This window comes from Megascapheus bottae, chromosome 16, assembly GCF_031878675.1.
Source record: "Megascapheus bottae isolate mThoBot1 chromosome 16, mThoBot2.hap1, whole genome shotgun sequence".
In the NCBI taxonomy this organism is placed as follows: Eukaryota; Metazoa; Chordata; class Mammalia; order Rodentia; family Geomyidae; genus Megascapheus; species Megascapheus bottae.
This window is the reverse complement of record NC_143524.1, coordinates 30,109,763-30,130,823: the sequence shown is the minus strand read 5'-3', so window position 1 is coordinate 30,130,823 and position 21,061 is coordinate 30,109,763. Positions and strand designations below refer to the sequence as shown.

Sequence of the window (21,061 nt, the reverse complement as noted above, 5' to 3'; positions counted from 1 at the left end):
GCAATGGACGACATGATTTCAATTTTATCTTTTTTTTGGGGGGGGGGGCAATCCTGGTCTTGAGCTCAGGGCCTGAGCCCTGTCCTTAGACTTTCTCAAGGCTAGAACTCTACCACTTGAGCCTCAGCACCACTTCCGGCTTTTTTTCTATGTATGTGGTACTGAGGAATCAAACCTGGACCTTCGTGCATGCTAGACAAGCACTCTACCACTAGGCTAAACTCCCGACCTAATTTTACCTTTTGAAAGAAAGCTATATGTCAGAGACACACCCAATAGGCCTCAATGGCTTGTCCCACTATATATGGATATCTTGATGCTTTATCTCTTAAGGGTGAAGGCAAGTCATCTCTCTCTCTCTATGAAGGTCCATCAAAATGTTAATCAGACATATTTTTGAGATGATGGAAAAATACTTCCATGGTTTTCTTTAAATTTCCCTGCATTTTCTGTATTGAGAATGTGTTACTTTTATAATCAGACTAAAACAAAATAAAAAAACAAAAACTTAGGAAATATGTATCTAAGAATATGGTTTAGTGAAGAGACATATAAAAAAAGGTATAAGAAAATAAGGGGTGGGCCAGGTGTTTGGCCTAGTGGTAGAGTGCTTGCCTAACATGCACTGTGTGATTTCTCCAGACCACATAGATAGAAAAAGCGGCAAGTGGGGCTGTGGCTCAAGTGGTAGGGCTTTAGCCTTGAGAAAACCCAAGGACAGTGCCAGGCCCTGAGCTTAAGCCCAGGACTGGCAAAAAAGAAAAGAAGAAAGAGAGGAAGAAAGAAAGAAAGAAAGAAAGAAAGAAAGAAAGAAAGAAAGAAAGAAAAAAGAAAGAAAGAAAGAAAGAAATTAACAAAGAAAGAAAGAAAGAGAAAGAAAGAGAGAGAAAGAGAGAAAGGAAGAAAGGAAAGAAAAGAAAAAGGCTGGGATGTAGTTCGGTGGCAAAGCACTTGCGTAGCAAGTACAATGTACTGGGTTTGATCCCCTATCAAAAAAGAAAAAGACAAGAAGTTTAAAAATATCTAAGAAGTTATATATATATATATATGTATATATTCATTGAATATATATTCATTAAGTAGTTGTAGAAAGGAGGTTTAATTCCAGAAGTCATGGTATGAGTACAATGCATTTTTTTTTTTTTGCCAGTCCTGGGCTTGAGGTCAGGCCTGAGCACTGTCCTTGGACTTTCTCAAGGCTAGAGCCCTACCACTTGAGCCTCAGCACCACTTCCAGCTTTTTTCTATGTATGTGGTACCGAGGAATCGAACCCGGGTCTTCGTGCATGCTAGGCAAGCACTCTACCACGAGGCCAAACTCCCGGCCCAAGTATGATGCATTTTTTTGGTTGGTCATGGGGCTTCAACTCAGGGCCTGGGGGCTAAGAGTCTCGTGGACTTTCATGCCCTGGGTGGCTTTGAACTGCCATCCTCAGATCTCAGCCTCCTAAGTAGCTAAGATTACGGGCATGGGCCACCTGCGCTGGGCAGTACAATGCATCTTGATCATTGTCATCCCTTCCATTGTTCTCCCCATTTTCCCTCACCCCATCCCTTCTCTCAGGTTATGTAGTTCAGTTTTCATTGAAGATACATTGAAGATACAATACAGATTCAATACATTGAAAATAAAGACTTTATTTGCTCATTTTCTCCCTTCATGAGTGTGCTTCTCTTTTATTGTAGTTTCATCCCCAGAACATGTTTCAGATTCCATTTGGTTGTGAATCCATTTGGTTAAATGGTTCCATCAGTTGTTGAAAGGAGTTATGTCATTGGCCTTTTCCCTTAAGTACATCATCTGTTAGTCAGTTTGTGTGTAAATGCACTGAGTCCTGTATGTATTATCATGCCTTGTTATATTTGAGATCTAACTTCTATATGAGAAAGAAAAATATGTGCCATTTATCTCTCTGAGTCTGACTTCCTTCACTTAATTTTTTCTAGGTCCATCTATTTTCCTGAAAATGATATATTATTCTTTCTGATAGATGAGTAAAATTACACTATATATGTGTCACATTTTTTTGATCCACTCATTCATTGTAGGGATCTGGGCAACTTGTCCATGGTGAATAGCACAAGCGTGAACATATTTGCTGCATTATTGTAATATTCTGGGTAGATGCTGAAGAGTGGTATCATTGGATCACAGGATTTTGTTTTTTGAAGAATATCAAAATGACTGTCCATAGTTGTTGCAGTAGTTTACATTCCCACCAACAGTGTAATAGGGTTCTCATGGGGCTTGAACTCAGGGCCTGGACACTGTCCCTGAGCTCTTCAGCTCAAGGGTAGCACTCTACTTCTTGAGCCACAGAGCCGCTTCTGGTTTTCTGGTGGTTAAATGGAAATAAGAGTCTCAGAGACTTTTGTGTCTGGGCTGTTTTTGAATCATAGTACTCAGATTTCAGCTTTCTGAGCAGCTAAGATTACAGACATGAGCTACCAGTGCCCAGCCTGTGACATAATCTTACTGGGGTGAGATGGAGTCTCAATATTGTTTTAATTCATATTTTGTGTTAGCCAAGGATATTAAGCATTTCTTCCTGTTTGTATATGTGTGTATGCATGTGTGACATACAGAGAGAAACAAAGAGAATAGGAAGGAAAAGGAGAAAGAGGAAAGGGTAGAGAAGAAGGGAGGAGAGGAGAGAAATCTTACCAATATTATAAGTACTATACATTTACTTATACCCAATATAATTACAAGCTTCCAGTTGACTTAACTCCTCTTAGAAGGATAATGTCTCCCATTTGGGGGAGGGGGTTGGGAGGTTGGAACAGATGGATAAGCTCAGAAAAGTTACAACTGGAAGATTACTAAGTAGTTATAACAAACATATGCAATGAATAATGTAGGACTACCAAAAGTAAATTAAAATCCTAAGAAAAGAGAAGAGAGGAAACAGATGAAAATATGACATTTCCAAGGAAAACACAAATGTGGTTACTATGGAAAAATTAGAAACTTCTAGTGTTAGTAAAATTTTAATATAAAAGATTTTCTGGTTCAGTGTGCAATTAAAGAATGGGACAGTGGGAGTATGGTAGGTTTGTATTTTCCCAAGACTCCAAAACTGTGTCATTCCATTGCAGCAGAGCCAGGTGATAGAAACACCAGGGCTTGAACCAAATGTTTGTAGATGGGATCGTTCATTAATTGAATTCTTTTTTTTCCCCTGAACTTTATTCCACAGAGAAAGACAGTAAAACAGATTTAAGGTTAATACTTCCTAATGAAAGTAGCCTGTTTTGTGAATAGTCTCATCCATCAAGGCAGTAGATTCTACTACAGAATTTTTCTTTAAAAAGACTTTCTACATAAATTATAGATATAAGGTTACAACCAGTTGTTTTTCGTTTGTCTCCACCACTTTCTACACTGCCCAGTGACCTCTTTGCCTACCAATAGTCTTTATTTCCACCTAAAACATGCATCTCCACATTCTACTAGAACACACACACACACACATTTAATTATTATTTTGCAAAAAAAAAACCCCAAATGACTATAGTCCACACATTTCTATGCATCTGGCTTTTCTTAATATTTCATGAAAATCTCTCCAGTCTTCCCACAGCTCTAATTCACTCTAACAGCCATATGGCATCCCACTTTATGGATACACTAGTGGATTTTTTTTTTTTGGCCAGTCCTAGGGCTTGACCTCAGGGCCTGAGCATTGTCCTTGGGCTTTTCTCAAGGCTAGATTGAACCAAAACACCACCTTCAGCTTTTTCTATGTATGTGGTACCAAAGGTCTTCACCTATGCTAGGCAAGCACTCTTACCACTAGGCCAAAATCCTGGTCCCTGCACTAGTGTTCTAATGTGAATATTTCTTTCCTCTTTTTTTCCCACAGGCTTTCACTTCATCATCAATATGACAGTAAACTTTGGAGTTCTAAAGTTTGGTGTTCACTTTCTTGAAATATATTCTAAGAGTTACAAGGATAGTAGAGTTGATTTCTTTAAAGAGATGGCACTAGACCTTGTTTCTAATACACTAAGTGACACTGAATGCTTTCATTTCCTCTCTGGATTCTGTGTTCTCAGTGGGAAAGTAGGCATCTGGTATTGCAGATGACCTTGAACATTTCTGGAATCCATGCTCTTGCGTTTTGGTGCAACAATATGTAAATTTTCATTACTGTTCACTCAGAGGCAAGAATCCTGCCTGTCTAAGTCTCGGGATTTTGGAGCCTCATTTTACACACAGGTAAATTACTTAGCAGAGCTATTGATTTCCAAATATATCCTCCATTCTGAGGTGGTTTGTTGAAGGAGCATCTTCACGTGCTGCTCATGCCTTGATCTGTTTGTGTCTCCCTGACACATGGGGTATATAGGAGACCTGGATTGTGAGGCTGGTTGCAAAGGTCTACGCCTCTGCTTTCTACATTTAGGTTTACCTTGAGTGCAAGAGAAGGTGCCTCAAGACTCACAGCAACTTCTGTGTTGCAGCTCTTTTTCCAGGATGTTCTCCTAATTTCCGTTTAATTAGGGTAAATATTTTATTACTGAGTGTACAAGTCACAGATCAAGAAAAAAATGGTGCACAATGACTACTAGTCTCTAAGTCCCTGCTTTTGCGCTTGTGTATCCATCTCACACTTTGTGGACTGGAGAGGGAGGACTGCAGTCTCTGCTAAATCTCTGAGCTTTAAACATCTACATGCATAATAGCAAGAGCTTGCAGAAAACATACCTTCAGTCTAGGCACTTCGCATGCATGTTCTCATTTAAGCTTCCAGCCCCCCTTGAGGTAAGTTTATTGTTCTTATCCTCATTTAACAGACTGGCAGTTTTCTCCAAGGTCACAGAACCAAGAAGTGATGCAATTCGTCTGCAGAATCCACATCATTGGCACAGAACAATAGGGCAATAGAACTAGTCAGAAGGAAAAAAGTGGGGCAAAAAAGAAGAAAAAAAAAACGACTTCTTGACTGTCAGCAATGTTTCCTGAAACTTACACAGAGCTCTCCCATCCATCATGTGTAGAAGTTGTGGATGTTAATACAAAATCACCTAAACATATCATCTTTCCCAGAGGTGAACTGGAATCAACACAGACCGACCTGAGCTAAGTCCTAGTCTGGCTGGCTCATAGCAAATTTCCCCACTTTTTTGTGGAATTACATTGTGGTGGCAGCCCTTTATTACATGCTGTCCTGAGGAGCAGAGAAGGGTGGTGCCACAAGCATCCAGAGAACAGGAAAGCAGGAGCTTGCTGGTCACTGCATACCTTTCATTTTCTCTCAGCCCTCCTTCCCCAAGGCACAGAAAAGTGTCCTCTTGGCCTTCCCCTGCCTGGGTTCCAGTTGACTTGGTACAAACACTGGCATCGGAGCAGTTACCTGATGGCTGGATGGACTCGTCTTTCGCAAATAGCTATTTATTTGCTTATCTGCAAGGAAAGGGAGGGGGGACAAAGTGATGGAGGACAAAATCAATTACTATTTTTCATCTTTGACAAAGTAATTAAGACCATAGTGACTGGCTAATTCCGACCGAATGGCTGCGCAGTGATGGATGCAAATTTACAGCCTCCTGGCTGGGGCACACGTGGAAGGATTATCACTCCTAGCAGGCGGCTGCAGAAGGCGGGGGTGGGGGAGGTGGGGAGGTGGGGAGAGACCCTGGTGGTGAGAGCACCTCTCTCTCTCTCTCTCTCTCTCTCTCTCTCTCTCTCTCTCCTTCTTTTCCCTCCCTGTCTCCTCTCTCTTTCTCTCTTCCTTCCTCCCTCTCTCCATGGCACATCCATCCTCTGTTTTACCAGCACCAGTACATAACCGGATGCCGGACTACTGCCCAGAGCTTGGCCCCTAGCCTCCCCCTATGGTCTTTCCTACCTTCACAACCAAATTATCTACCCAAGATGGGCCGAATCCCTTCAGTGGGCTTGATTTCAGAGCAACCCCTCTAGGCCTCTTGGCTCTGCACTCTCTCCCTCACTCTCCAAGCAGCCCCTCCTTTCTAGAATCTTGCGGCTGAAAGTGGGGGCAATGCGGAGAGTCTGAGCAACGCCTCCACCAATGCCTCTGCAGCCTTTCCAGCACCCGCCACTGCAGAGCCTGACGTGGCTCGCTGGGGCCCACGCAGTAACCTAAGTGCGTACTTGGTGAAGATGGCCAGCTGGTGACACTTCAGGGACGTGCACCCAGCCCATCACTCAAAGCAGGAGCCATAGCTGTGGGAGGCGGGAAAGCGCAGTTACCGTCCTCCACTGCTGGCTTGGGCGATTTCAGTGGCAGACAGCCTCCACTCTCACTGCGTATTTTGCCAGGACAGCCTAAATAAAAATTTGGTGATTGGCCAGAATCTCTTAAAGTCGTGACTATCCCTCTCGTAGAATCTGACCCAGGGCCAGTCGAGGGAGACCCACACCAAATTAGGGGCACGTTTTATGGTTGCACTACTGGCAGGCCTATTCTGTAAGTTTCAGGTCTTGCAACTAGTTGCAAATTGGAATCGGTTTCTAGGATCTGTTTTGAAAAGAAAAGCCCCTTAGCGGGGTCCCCTGCCCCCACCCCCAGTAGCTCCAAGCTTCTTGTGGGTTTCCCCTGCTCCTAACTCAGCAGGATTCTTACCAGATTCTGCTCTCCCCCGGCCCAGGGTCTACCCCCCAGCTTCATATCCTCCTCCGGTTTCCCTCCGAGCTTCCGAAGGGTGATTCAGCCCCCAGGAAGAGCCAGTTGGGAGGTGCTTAGAAGGGCTTTCAGCAGGGTTAAGAGACTTTCCTGTTCCCCTAGTTTACCCATCTTTAAAATTAGGTTCGTTTCTCAAAGGCTATTGCCTAGGCTAAATGCGACATTTTCACACGAAGATCTTGCCCAACGCTTTCAATATTGAGATGTCAAAAAAAAAAAAAAAAAAAGGTTAACGCGAAAAGCTACCACAAAATCGACCTAAAACGGAAAGAAAGGTCTCTGGAGGAAACCTACACCTCATTTCCCCCCCCCCACATCCCCAAATAGTGTAGACCTTGATTCCCCAGCTGACTTGACCTTTGAGGGGCTCGAGGGCAAACAGACTTGCTAGACCCTAGCACACCAGCGCATCTGGGGGAGAGGGAGGGAGCGGGGAAGAGGCCTCCGCACTGCCCCCCGGCGCCCGCAGCAATCTGCCGCCACAGCCTGCGCCCCTCGGCCGCTGGGCATTGTCTCCCAGTGGAGACTGCCCAGCCAAGTGCGACGGCGCCTGACCCAGAGGCAGTGGGGCCGAGTTGAGGGCAGCAGGGAAAGGGACCAAAAGATTTCTGTAGCTAACTCCCATGCTAGAGGTTTCCTGAGCCAGACCCGTGAAGAAGAAGGGAAGAATTGTACTGCAAATTCTTGTCTGGTCTCGAAACTGTATCGTGTGTGTGTGTGTGTGTGTGTGTGTGTGTGTGTGTGTGTGTGTGCGCGCGCGCGCGCGTATGTGTGTGTGTTATGATAATGACCATTTTGTATAACCCTAGGGAAGTCCACCGTTAACCCTGGCTGCAGTTTGGCTAAACATGGCTTTGCAGGTGGCCAGATCCATATCCTGGTTTCCAGAGACCGATTTGGGGGTGAGGGTTAGGACCCTGAAGCTTAAAAAAGCAGGCCTGGCTCTGGTGGACGTTTACTAAAAGGGCAAGGAATAAACAATGGATTGTCTTTGACTTTGAAAATAGCCCGAGGAAAGTAAGTCAGTATTGAAACTGTTTCTGATTTCTCTAGAATGTATTCAGAAAAGCCCCCCCGGTCACACCCCAATACAATGAGAACAGACCATTAAACTCAGTGTGTGTGGGGGGGGGGGGCGCGCGCGCGTTGTGATCATTTTAACAGTGATAAACTAGGCATCAAAATTCTAATCTCATTTTTTTTCTAAACGAAAACCCAGGATTCCTCTAAGACTGATTATGAGAATCTGAAGTGGCACATGGGTATAGGACCCCCCACTCACCCCATAACTACACTAGCCTCTGCGGGGCTCTGGGGGCTGCCTGCAGAAAAAGCCCCCATTCCTTGCTTACAGAATGTTTTGGAATCTCTGACAGATTCCCGGAGAGACGCGATGGTGATTCATGCCCCCCCCCCCATTCCCACCTTCACAGCCCAGTCCACTCGGTGGACGGCTGCTGCGGTGGCCGCTGCTGCGTCTTGCCTCGAGCGCAGTGAGACGTGTCCCTCCATGTTTCCCTTAATTAGGGGGAGGCAAACTTTTGTCGTCTCCTCCCACCAGCTTTGGTTTAGTAATCAGACCCACTTGAGTCACGCCGAACACGCAGCCGCCTCCTGCGACAACTGGCTAGCATACTCTAGGCTGTTGTCCCTTTAAAATTCGAATCCAAGGGGGTAATGATTTATCAAACTTGCATTATCAAGAAGATGTCAACCGAAGGGCACCTTGCTTTGCACTGACGCAAAACCGGGCCTTTCCCAGGGAGATATAGAAAGAGCCTCTCCTGCCGGTGCCCAACTCAGTCTTGTCTGTAGCAGGTACCACTCTTCGGGTTCAATCTGTTACCTGAGTCGGACATGGTGAGTGTTTGCTTTTGTTCTTTTACCAGTCAAGGGAATGGGGGGATGGCTTCGTTTTGGATATTTCTTTTAGAAGTGTCAGTGTATTGGATGATATGCATAGGCAAGGGAATTGTTTGAAGCTGTAGGTATGCTGTTTGTGTGTTTCTTTAGCATCACCAGAGATCAGAAAGTGGTTGCCTAAAGCAGTAAGAATGGAGAGATCTGGAAACGGAACTCTAGGTGCTGTCCTTGGTGCTGAAAATCCCGAGTCCGTGCTAGGTCCTCGAGGTTATTGAGGAGGCTGGCTGGAGGCACTTAGATTTGGCACACATTACCGAGGTCTGGTCTATGCATTTGTGAGGGTTAGATGAGAGGTGTGTGGCTGAAGTGAAGCAAATCTAATTATCCTAGCGGCTATTATAATTATTGGTGATAATGTATAGAAAGCCCTGGTAGATAACAGGAACTGAGAAAGAGGATTGAAAAACCCATTGCTGGTAATTCTTTTCATCTGGAATTTAATTGGGAGAAAGCAAATGAAAATTATTTGTGAGATTTTTAACCCCTCGAGAATAAGGAAATAAAAGATACTAACTCTCCCCCTCCCGGGAATGGGGGGGACCCAAATTCTTTACAAGATCCTTTTGCATTTCTGGAAGTGAATGTGGGTGGTTGTGGATGGTAGGTAACAAACCCGAATAGCTACTCTTCGTGTCAAGTCTGGTTTTCTTTTGTAGTTTTGTTCGTTTGGCATCTTGATGGTCATCTTTATCCTGGCCTTTGCTACCTGATGGGCAGGCGTGGGTTTGGAGCGTTGCGATTTAGGCAATGTCCGCTGTGGCCTCAAGCGCTTGCTGGCTGGCTTGTGCCAGCGCTTCAGCTTTGTGGACTCAGCTTGTCTATGGCAAGTGGGGGGAAAGGCAATGTGCATTGTTGAATGACAAAGGAAATGGGGCGGAAAATTAAAGAATCTTCCTACAATGGTGATTGGGATGCGGGCACCCCACAGTCGTGATTTGAAATCCAAAGAGGGTAGAGAGCTCATGGCTCTAGAGCTATTTTCACCCTTCTCCCAACATTAAAAAAAAAATATCTGCCTTTTAGTTCATCATCTTCTGTGAGTGGGGAGGAAATAGCTGTTTGTTTCGTGATATCAGATTATTGACAAGACCGGCAAATTGAGACTACTGATTGCAGTGGTGAAAGAAAAAAAAAATCCGGATTTTATTTGCTCCCCTGAGTACTGTGTCTGGAGCTGAGGTCCGAACTTCTCCATTTGTAGAAGTGTCAATACAGGGTTTTGGTTTGGTTTTCCACCGTGACTTTTTTTTTTTTATCTTGCATGAACTTGGCGTTGTATTTGCAGGAAATGAATACACCACCAGCCAACAGCCTGGAGGCAGCGGCGGCGCCGGGCCGTCGGGATAACCCGTGCGCGCCCCAGACCAGCCCAGAACAGGAGCTTTCCGCGGCCGCCGCGCCTCCGCCACGTGTGCCCAGGTCCGCTTCCACCGGAGCCCAAAGTTTCCAGCCCTCGGATGCCCGAACCTGCGAGGGAGACCGGCCAGGAGTGGGGCTCTGCAAACTCAGTGGCCAGCGGGCGCAGGCCGCCTCCGCCGCCCTCCGGGACTTCAGCGAAGGGCACGGCGCGCAGGCCAACCTCCCCGCCGGGGGCGCGGGGCCTGGCAACGCGCTGCAGTGTAAGATCCCAGCTCTGCGCGGCCCAGAGGGCGATGCGAATGTGAGTGTGGGCAAGGGCACGCTGGAACACAACAATACCCCGGCGGTGGGCTGGGTGAACATGAGCCAGAGCACCGTGGTGCTGGGCACCGATGGAATCGCCTCGGTGCTCCCGGGGAGCGCGCCTACCTCCGCCGCACAGGTAAGCTGGCCCGCAGGCCCGCTTTGCCTGCTCCTCTCCAGCCGCGCCGGCGAGGGGAACCGAGCGGTGGCCGGGTTGCACGTGTGCTGATGGGGAGACGGGTTGGCGATGCAACCGGGAGGTGGATGCTGGTGGTGGCAGCTTCGGGGGCTTTGGAAACTCGCTCTGCGCTGGGGCCGTCAGTTCAGGGTTCCAGGGCTGCAGTGGCTCTGCTGGGAGGAGGGGACTGGATGGGGGAGGTGGGTGCGTGGGGGGCGAGCTTCCCCTTCCCAGCCGCGGTAGTTATTGGCAATCAGCATGTAGATCCGTTCAATAATCGAAGCGAATACATTCTAACCCTCTAAGCACACGATTACCATTCCTCCTCCTAACCATGGATAGTCAGTCTCTTCGTTTCTAAAAAAAATTTTTTTAAAGAAAATCATACAAAAGAAGCACAGAAAAGATCTTACGTGTGGCCAAGGTGGAAAATAGTTTACATTCTTTAGGCTTTGCATTAGATGCTAACTTGCATCACCCGTGAACTCCCTGGAAGAGAGGAAGTTTCACATGAAGCTAATGAACTGGAAGCTTCTAGACCTGTTACCTGGGTCTTTGCAACAAGATTATCTAATTGTGCCAACGCAATTTTTTAAGGGAGAATCTCCCACTCTTAACGGGATACTTCCATTATTAAGACCTCTGGCCCCACTTGAATCTACCTAGCATTTATCATTGCATAAGAAGCATGAAATTGCCAAGTCCAGTCTCTTCTGAATAGGGTTAGGGATAAAGGCAACTCTCCCTCTCCTTACAAGTCCTGTCACCCCTCTTTCCCTCCAGTCTCCTTCCTCCCTTCTTTGATTTCTTCTTTCTTCTGTTCTGCTTTACCCACTCCAGTGCTCCCTTGCCATATCTGGACTTCTGTCTTCTGTCTTCCCTGGGCTTGGGGGGGGGGAGGCGGTTGGCAGGTGTGCTGTGTGTGAAGTGGGGTGAGGGCACGGAGTACACCAGAATTTGAAAAGCAGGGTTTATATATCCCTCTGTCCTTAGTGGTTTGTCCTCTTGCATTTGTGCATACACACACCCCACCACCACCACCACCACCACCACCACCACCACCACCACCACTATCACTACCACCACCTTTCTTATTCATTCACAGGCCTACATGGCCGAAGCTCTGCAATGAGGAAAACTAGAGAGGAATCTCTGTGTGTATTGCGGACCTTTGGCAGCATATGCTCCACCGTGTGACTGGGAGGGGGGGAGAATTGGTTTCCTTGGCATTCCTGGCATTCCTTAACTTCCGCACTGCGGCAAAGGACAGGAAGTCCCATCTTTTCAGCTCAGAAGGGATTGCAGGGTGGGGTTAGGGTTGGGGACAGTCTGTAGAGGGGGAGAAACGTTGGAGAGGTTGTTAGAGATGTCAAGATTCTTAGAGTACTTTCTTTTTTCAGGCTGGAGCTTCTTTCTGATGGTGGCCTATGGATACCTGGCTCCTCCCTCCCTTTCCAACGCCACCTCCCCTCTTAAGGGCCACAGCTTGAAGCTCCAGTTAGGCTAGTTGAACAGTGTGAGGCATTTTCAGTTGTTAGCTTAAGAGTTGGGGGGTGACTGAAAAGGTGGAGGCTGTGCTGGGGCCTGAGTCCCTGGAAGCTTTGTGTGGAGTGCAGGTTTGCGGGTTACTTACAGAGTACATGCGGGTGCTGCTTCTGCTTAGTAATGAGGTATTCCAGAACCTGCTTCCAGAAAGCACCTTAGGGTCAGCTGGGAGAAGTGAGCCCCAAGGATTCACAGACTGCTGTATCCATCATGCTTTGAGGGGGTGGGCAGTTATTTTAAGCCCCTTCCCTTTTTTTAACCCATAGGGACAGCAATTGAGAAAGGGCAAACGGTTTGCCCGGAATTATCTATGTAACTACTAGTCAAGATGGCGCTCACACTGTCTGATGTCTCTTACCACATCCACCCTGTCTATCCTCTCTCTGTTTCACTTCCAAGTCTCCATTTTGCTCATTTCCCTTGCACTTCTCTTAACTTAGTTGACCAGGCAGGTTCTCTCCTGATAGAGAAATGAGGCCGGGCCTCAGACAGGCTTTAAGAATCACCACAGCTCCTTTTAGATCTTGTACGCACTTCAAGGGAAGAAAGTGCTGAGGAAAGGGTGCAAGTGATGACTTTTTCTTTTCTTTTTTTGGTGTGTGTATGGATGGGTGGGGACTCAAGAATCTGCTTGCTGGGAACTGTAGGCATGATTTGGGGGCCTGCTTGCTAAATGAACTCTTGATGAGGGTGGAGTTATGTGCTTGCAATCAAGGTAAAAGGTCATGATTTGGGGAGAGAGCTGCTTGCTGGTGTGCTGTGATGGAATAGGGATGTAGGGGAGGTATACTGAAAAAGGAGTTTCAGATCGAAACCACCGAGGCCTGCTTACAGGGTCGAGGGATGCCCTACTCATAAGTGCATCTTCTTCTTCTTCTTCTTTATTTTTTTAAATGGAATTGGGGTTCTGCTTGCCGATGCATCTTCTGTTGAGAAGTGGGGTCTTGCTTGCTGGGAAGAACCCTCCCTTGGGGGTGAGGGGTGGAATGTAGCCTGCTTGCGGACCTAACTAGGTCTGTTATCCAACAATGTGCTTTTCCGCCCTCAGGAGGACGAGCAAGGGGATGAGAATAAGGCCCGAGGGAACTGGTCCAGCAAACTGGACTTCATCCTGTCCATGGTGGGGTATGCAGTGGGGCTGGGCAATGTCTGGAGGTTTCCCTACCTGGCCTTCCAGAACGGGGGAGGTATGGCTTTTCAGCTCTTTCCGCCTGTGGCTCAAGCGGTGGGGTGGGTGTTGGAGGGTTGAGGGGAGGGGTAGGAATCAAAGCCCCACAGCAGTGTGGGAGAGGGGGTGCTCAAAGCAGGCAGCTTTCCAGCACGCTAGCCCAGAAAGGCAGCCGGAGGGCAGGAGAGAACTACTACATTGGTTAGCACTAGGTCCAGGAGGCTTTTCTCTTGAGATGGGGTCTGTGGGAAGCACCGGACCCCTTTGCCCCCACAATCCTCCACTGGCTCAGTCTGGAGAATTAGGTCCTGAACCAAGCGGACAATGACACAAGTTCATTCGGACTCTAATTTATCCGTCAAATATTCAGGAAGTGGAGCAAGCTCTGCCCAACCCATTTTACACAGCCAGTGCTCACACAGTCTTGAATCTCCAATTAAGAATACTCCAGGCTATGATTTGGAAATCAGATTCTGCAAAGGAGACTCAGAATGGGCATTCATCCTGCAGAATGCAAGACACCAAGGAGCCAGGGAGAGCCAGAAGAGGGGCTGGAACTGTAGGAGTTCTGTGGGGAGGGGAGTTTCTCAGAGGCACCCTATCCCAACACACTTCCTGGGAGGAAGCAGGACACATTTTCATTTTAGTAAAATCATTACACAAAAAATGATTTCCTTCCATTTGTCCTAACTGGGCAAGAAAAAAAAAAAGCTGCTTTCGAATGAAGAAAAGAGTTTCAAAGATGCCTGTAGGGATGCATTCACCACAGAATGCATTGTAGCTCTTTTGTATACATTGAAAAAGGGTTCAATGCAGTGTGGGGAGTGGGGCTTTGCTTGTGCATATTGGGATCCCCTTTCCCCAACTTCACAAGTCGCCTCTAGGAGTAGGTATGTGTCCTTGAGTCTCCCTTCCATATTTCAAAGAAATCAGAGAGTCAAGAAACGAATTACCTCACCCTTCGTTTTCTTTATTTGATCACAGAAAATTAGATGACCCCGGTCCATTCCAAACGAGAATACTTTGGCAAATATTCACAAAAGACTGAAGCACTTTTGCAATCAGAGAAACAAAATTACCTGCTGGTCACACAGATTGAGGGACTCCAGCTAGGTTTCTGTACCCTTTTGCAGGGAGATCTCTCTCCAGACAGAGTGCTAATGTTCTCCCAGGGTTGGGGGAGGGAAAGGGAACTCGACCAGCCCCAGGTAGTGGGTGGGGAAGACATTCCAGTGTAGAGAGCTTGGCCCCGTGAAGTGCCTGCTTAACAATGCAAAGTTCATTTGCAAGCTCTGTGCACGGACTTCAGCTCCAGCAGCTTTTTCCGCACTGCTGTGCCAGACCTGCCCCCTCCTCCTGCCCCTCCTTCCAGCCCTGAGCTGAGCCCCGCTGGTGGAGCTCTGCTCTTCCCCTTCCTAGGAACAGAACAGATTTACAGTCCACAATTTCCCTCTCCCCCTATCCCCTAAGCCTTATCTAGAAAGGGTAAAGCAGGATTCCAGGGCTTACTCATGTCACCCCCTCTTTCTCCCCAGTAACTCATAGCTGAGGCTGAGCCTTCCAGCTGTGGGAGCCCTTAGCCTTGGCCCCTTGGGAAGTGGGGAGAAGGGTGAGTAAAGGGTGGGACACAGCTTTCCTCTCTGGAGCACAGTGTTGTTTAACCCTGACCTATCCTTTTCCAAGATTAGCACTGGCCCCCAAATCCTCCCAGACAAACTCAGAATCTTTGAAGGGATGAACCCTGGCGAAATCAACAAGCCTGAGAAGGCTTAGCAAGTACCAAGACCCCGGGGACAGAGCATCACAGTGCAGAGAATAAACACCCAGGCAGATATTCTCATGAGATCAGTGTCTGGAACATGTGCCTGGGTGAGGTGTGATGATAAAGGTGGTGATGGTGGTAGAGGCATCTCAGGTGCCTGCCGGCAGAGCAAAGCCTAGTTTTGTACAGATGGCTTGGGTTACTGTAGAAAGTCCCATAGAGCAGCCTAGCAGATTTCAGGGCCTTGGAAGGTCTAGGTTCTACTGAGATTTCACCAGTAATGGGCCTAAGGCATGGGTTTGGTGAATTCTGGAAGGACTTGATTTGGGGAGATTGAAATGCTGTAAAGAATAAAAGTCCAGAGAAGGGCTATCAATGTTTGTGAAGCAATGCATCTTCTAGCTGGTGAATATAATGTAACCCTTCTATTAATTACAATAAAAAAGAATAAAAGTCCATCAGCACATAAGCCCCCTACATCCTGTCTGGTGGGAAATTGAAATGATAAAAACAAACATGTTTGCATGCATGCCGCCTGAAGCAAGACACCAAAAACATCAGAAAAACAAGTCAACTGTCCTTAAGAGTATGTAGAGAGAGCCTAGCCCCCAGCCCTGAGGGTTAAAATGGGCCAGAAACATGCCTTTTTCTCCCTGGACCTTACTTTCTACTCTTCCTTCCACAGGTGCTTTCCTCATCCCTTACCTGATGATGCTGGCACTGGCTGGATTGCCTATCTTCTTCTTAGAGGTATCACTGGGCCAGTTTGCCAGCCAGGGGCCAGTGTCTGTGTGGAAGGCCATCCCAGCCCTGCAAGGTGAGTCTACACTGTCCTTCAGCTTCCTCTGCCACTTGGGAGGGAGACTGGCTTTTGAGATCAGTAGACCACACTTTCTCTTCTCTTTAATTGGTCCTTCTAAATAACTGCCCAAGAACATCGCTGTCATCCTTAGGTTTCTGGCAGATGTCTCAACATCCCTGGTAAATGTCACTCTTAGTACATCATTGAAACAGCCCTATGATGAACTGGGAGATTTCCAGAGGATGTGGCATGAAATGAGTCTCTGGAATTTCTGCTTTTGCAGGCTGTGGCATTGCAATGCTGATCATCTCTGTCCTGATAGCCATATACTACAATGTGATTATTTGCTACACACTTTTCTACCTGTTTGCCTCCTTTGTGTCTGTGCTCCCCTGGGGCTCCTGCAACAACCCTTGGAACACGCCAGAATGCAAAGATAAAACCAAACTTTTACTAGGTAAGTGTAGATATGTCTTGAATGTGGCTGTTGTGAGTGATTCGTTCATTAACAATGATTATTCTAGCACTTACTCTGCATGTCAGGCTCTATACTAGGTTCTGGCAGCACAGCCAAGCATACTTAATTCTAACATTTAAGAAGCTCATCATCCATAAAACAATAAGCTCATAATCAAATAGTTCAAGTTAAAAATGTAGACTCACATTTCTTACTGCAGATGGATTGAGTTTTTTTTTTAGACTGGGTGTGGAGAGGAAATTTAAAGGGTTTTTTGTTTGCTTGGTTTGTTTTTCTGTTGGGGGGGCAGGCCAATCATGGGGCTTGAACTCAGGGGCTCAGCTGTTCCCTAGCACTCTACCATTTTGAGCCACAATTCCACTTCAAGTTTTTTTGGTAGTTAATTGGAGATAAGAGTCTGACAGACTTTCCTGCCTGGGCTGGTTTTGAATCACAATCCTCAGATCTCAGCCTCCTGACTAGCCAGGATTACAGGGGTAAGCCACCAGCAGGTGAGGGAAATTTGCAGAATATTTTTTTTTGTTTCATAGTATTATACTAAAAGACTGGCTTGAGAGGTGGTTAGAAGTCTCTCACCAGCCTTCTTGAACAAGAAGCTGCCTTTTCCTCATATCCTGCACAGTTCAATTCAAACAAGCAATATTCCAAGTCCTAGAATCTAGGAGAGTGATACAAATGGGCCCAGAGTCATATTTCACAAAGTTCTACTCTGTGCAAGACACACATGAGTGTAGACATTTAGGCCTAGGACTTTGTTAGGAATATGCATCATATAGGGCCTGGTAGGGAGATGTGTTTCTGGGAAGATAGGGAATGTTCCTGTAAGACCTTTTCCAATTTGACATCCACTGTGACTTGGTGATATCCACGAGGACTTGAGGACTAGGAGTGGAGGATAGGAGAGACCATCATAATGCGAAGTAAGGCAGATAGGAAAGGCTCTTTCATCTAAAAACTATTTCTGCTCCCAAATGGATCAGAAAGCTTTTTTCTGGAATCTGTTTTCCTTATATGCAAAATTGAAGTAATAATAATCTGCATCCTACATCTTTTACGGTCTGCTCCACTGAGAAAAGACAGAGGGATATGATAGCAGCTGCAAATGTTTAAAACTCTACAAACAGATGATGCTAGTGTCAGTCACTTTGGGCCTAGTCTTTAGGGAGGACCATAAGCAAGAGGTCATTCCTTTCCCTGTCAGGTAAGTTCTCTCCACAACTGGCTCTTGCTGCTGTCCTCCCTAACGAGCTACTGTCTGATTATCCAAATGGGGCATGATTTGACCCACTGAGTGTGTTAAGGGAAAAAGATAATTCTTCCCTCCTAATCCTTCTATCTCCTCCAAGAGAGATACATACACTTAAAGACAATCATTTCAGTGTGCTTTTACACACACACACACACACACACACACACACACACACACATATGTGCATGTACCTTCTATCATGTCCAGCTCACACCTGGAGGAGCTTTGAGTGAGAGTGAGAGAGTAAAGCAGTACTTACCCATTAAATTGGAGCAGTGAACCTGGAAGAATACAGGACACATAATCAGGACTTATGTGTCCATCAGCCTTCCTGGACCTTGATGTCCTACAGTTTCCCTGTTGATCTTAGAACAATGGTTCTTAAGCCTGGATGCTGGGTATCATAATCACAGGGGAACTACAAAGTTGAACATAATTAGTGGGTACCCCCAAACCAATAAAAAATGTCAGACTATCTCAGTGGAGACAAGGGCTCTATTTCAAGTTTTCCAGGCACAACTAAGAGGGTTTAGAACCATGAGGCTGGGGGCTGTTCACATCCTTTTTATTTCCCTCTGTTGATTGCTTTCTTCAGTGTTAGGACTGAACTCAGGACCCTGTATATGCTAAACACACGACCTACTACCTGGCTATCACCCCAGCTCTTCCTCAGCCCTTGATTGGACTTCCCTTATCCAGTTTTGGTGTGGAATGGTCCATCTTCTTTGACTTTACATAGCTCTAAAGAGCTATGGTCTGTGGGGCATCCCACTTGGTTACTCTTGTCTGAGTCACAAACAACCATCTGCTGGCAGAATGGTTTTCTGAAAATGGTTGTCATGTTAAGCAAAGCACCTTCTAGTTGGTCATAGGACATCCCAGAGTCCTACTTGTCCTCCAGATTGTGCTTCACAGAGGAGTCACTTTCCAAGAGAGAATTTGCTGGAGTAGGCTGGTCATGATTCAGCATCCCCAGGATGTGTTCTGGGGACTTGCTGCAGGATCCACGTGAGTCATAGCGGTCCTCACCCTGCCGCTGTCCTCCAGTGGGAACAGAAGTTCAGAAACATAGCCATCCTCTACTAATCTGTGTGCAGCATCTTCATTCTTCATAGCTATCAGCACAAATGTTAAATGCTTGTATTATATTATTAACAGTAAGATGGACGATGAACTGACAGGAGTTCCTTTATTGTTTTCATTTTAAAGGTGACAGACTACAATACATAACTTGACACCAAGGTCAGACTTAGTTGTGTGGTAGACCCAGGTTTCTGAACCCACATTTCCCTGCCTTCCGAGGCTGTGCTCTTAACCACTACGCTAAATGCTTTCCAACCTACAAAGAAGCGTCATAAATGATATTTTTCTTATTCCTCATAGGAGCCCCATGAGCTCCAAATGGCACGGTCACTATTTTGAAGGCAACTGAATGGACTCTTAAGCTCAAGTTGTATGAAGCCAGACGAGCCCTGGAACTTGGGTCTCATGACTCGAGAGTCTCTGCTTATCCAGGGTTCTCGAAGGATCATTGATCCAGAGTTTCTATAGTATAAGTCCCAGCAAAGTGACATAATGGGTGTTCCCTAAGTGCTGTTTGTGGTTGAAATTCTATGCGATATGCAGGCTATTTTTGCAAATGGTAGTGTAACCTGGACTTAAGGGGAAATTGGAGAGATGTATGTACTATGCAAGACTGTTAACTGCAGCCATACTTACAGGATTAGGAAACAGTACACTTAAACATGTAATGAAACACATGTAATTATCTACTAATTCCATATCTCAGATGACCTATGGTTCATTCCTAGGAGAAAGTATTCTCTAGCCATTAAAAATGACTCCATAAGGGTCGGGAGTTTGGCCTAGTGGTAGAGTGCTTGCCTAGCATGCACAAAGACCCAGGTTCAATTCCTCGGTACCACATACATAGAAAAAAGCCAGAAGTGGTGCTGAGGCTCAAGTGGTAGAGCTCTAGCCTTGAGAAAGTCCAAGGACAGTGCTCAGGCCCTGAGCTCAAGCCCAGGACTGGCCCCCCCCAAAAAAAGACTTCATAAAACAGGAAAAGCCTCACTATATTACATTAAATGTTAGACCAAGATGCACATGTATAGTATAATTTCATCTTAACTGTAATAGTAATATACATGTATTTATGTATGTGTATAAAAGAGGAGACAGACAGAAAGGTTACATAAAGAATATTAATAATAAAATAGGGATTGTTCTTTTCTACATTTTTTGTCATGTATGTGAATTTGCTGTATAGTCTATATGTGGATATGTGGTATTATTTTTTTTTAAGCAAGTTGAGTGTCAACCAAGTGGCTTATGGTCTTAAGAGGAAGGAACCCTGCCCTGCTATGCTTTCATGATGTTTGTAGTTTGGTTCACAGGAAATATGGAAGGTAGAGTAAAGACAGATAGAGCTAAGCTTCTAGACCACAGAAACAATGGACATTTTTCACTCTGATTATTCCCTGAGAGCCCATGGACAGGTTGGGCAGATACTATCTACTTCTTAGTCAGGGCTTTAATTTTATTTCCGTTTAAAAAACGAGGTGTCACCCCCCTCTCTTTCTCCATGCAGCCCTTCCATCCATCATTCTCGGTGTTATCTACACTTGAGTGTGTTCTGTTCCTGCAGTCTGACGCTCCTTTGCAAGAATATTGATCCTATGGGTTTCTGGGAGTAACTTCGAAAACGGAACAGCAGCCTGGCCTGTGGAGATCCAGGCGGCTTTAGAGCCTCTCTGCTTTGCTGGTCAATTGGAAATCCAGACAATAAATCTTCTCAGGCCATTTCCCAAATGGACATACTGAGCAAGAAAATGGAAAACCCCCTTTTCCACCAGTGTTCTTCAGCTGACTTTCTGGACACACTCTTTCCCGATCAAGCTCATGACCAGCCACCGCTTATGACAGCTAGGCCAAGGGACATCCAGAGAGATCGGGGCTAAATGGCTGTCCCTGGGACCTTCTGTAGCAGTGTTCCCATACCTATGGCTCAGTGCTGCTAGAAGCATGCTACCTGGGAGCCATGCTTCATGGTGGAGATACCTGGGGAACACACCCACTCTAACCTAGACTAGAGTCTCCAGATTTCTCATGTGGATAAGTAGACTTTGCTGTGTATTTTCTAAGGTTCTGTTCAGTGGTGAGGCTCCTTGTTTAAGGCGACTCAACCCTTTGGGGAAAATGACTAATCTGTCCTCTGCCAAATGAGACCAGGAAGTGGTTTGTGCGAACAGGAGCTAGCTGGGTCAGTTCAAATGGGAACACCATAAATACCATTTCTATTCTTGGAATGGCTTAATTTTCATTAGAACTTTAATTAAATGATTCCGTTTCTCCCTAGCCTTTCATGTGCTTTCATTTATTAATAATTGCCGGCGTAAAGAGAATCCCATTCCAACAGCTTTCCAATTTAGCACGATCATTATCGCTGTTCTTTGTTCGGGGTTGCTGGGCCACAGCACTCTCCAAAGACAAGGCCCATCACTCCTTTTCTGGCCGACCTACAGGAGTGGGAGCTGGGAAGCATGCTCCTGCCTCCCGGTGGTGGGAAAGGATATTGCAGAAGACTTGAGGCTGCAAGGAGAGAAGGAGCAAAGGCATATAGTTTCTCCAATGCCGCAGGA

General features: G+C 46.1%; 1 protein-coding gene across 1 annotated transcript in view; it reads left to right on the top strand.

Annotated features, from left to right (window-relative positions):
- Positions 1 to 9,864: 9,864 nt before the first annotated feature.
- The window catches only part of Slc6a5 (solute carrier family 6 member 5), a 46,986-nt gene continuing 35,789 nt past the window's right edge, over positions 9,865 to 21,061 (top strand). The window contains exons 1-4 of the mRNA XM_090348940.1: positions 9,865 to 10,377; positions 13,010 to 13,148; positions 15,577 to 15,708; positions 15,977 to 16,150. Of these exons, the coding sequence (XP_090205066.1) occupies positions 9,865 to 10,377; positions 13,010 to 13,148; positions 15,577 to 15,708; positions 15,977 to 16,150 (958 nt within the window). The remainder of the gene's footprint in view (positions 10,378 to 13,009; positions 13,149 to 15,576; positions 15,709 to 15,976; positions 16,151 to 21,061) is intronic.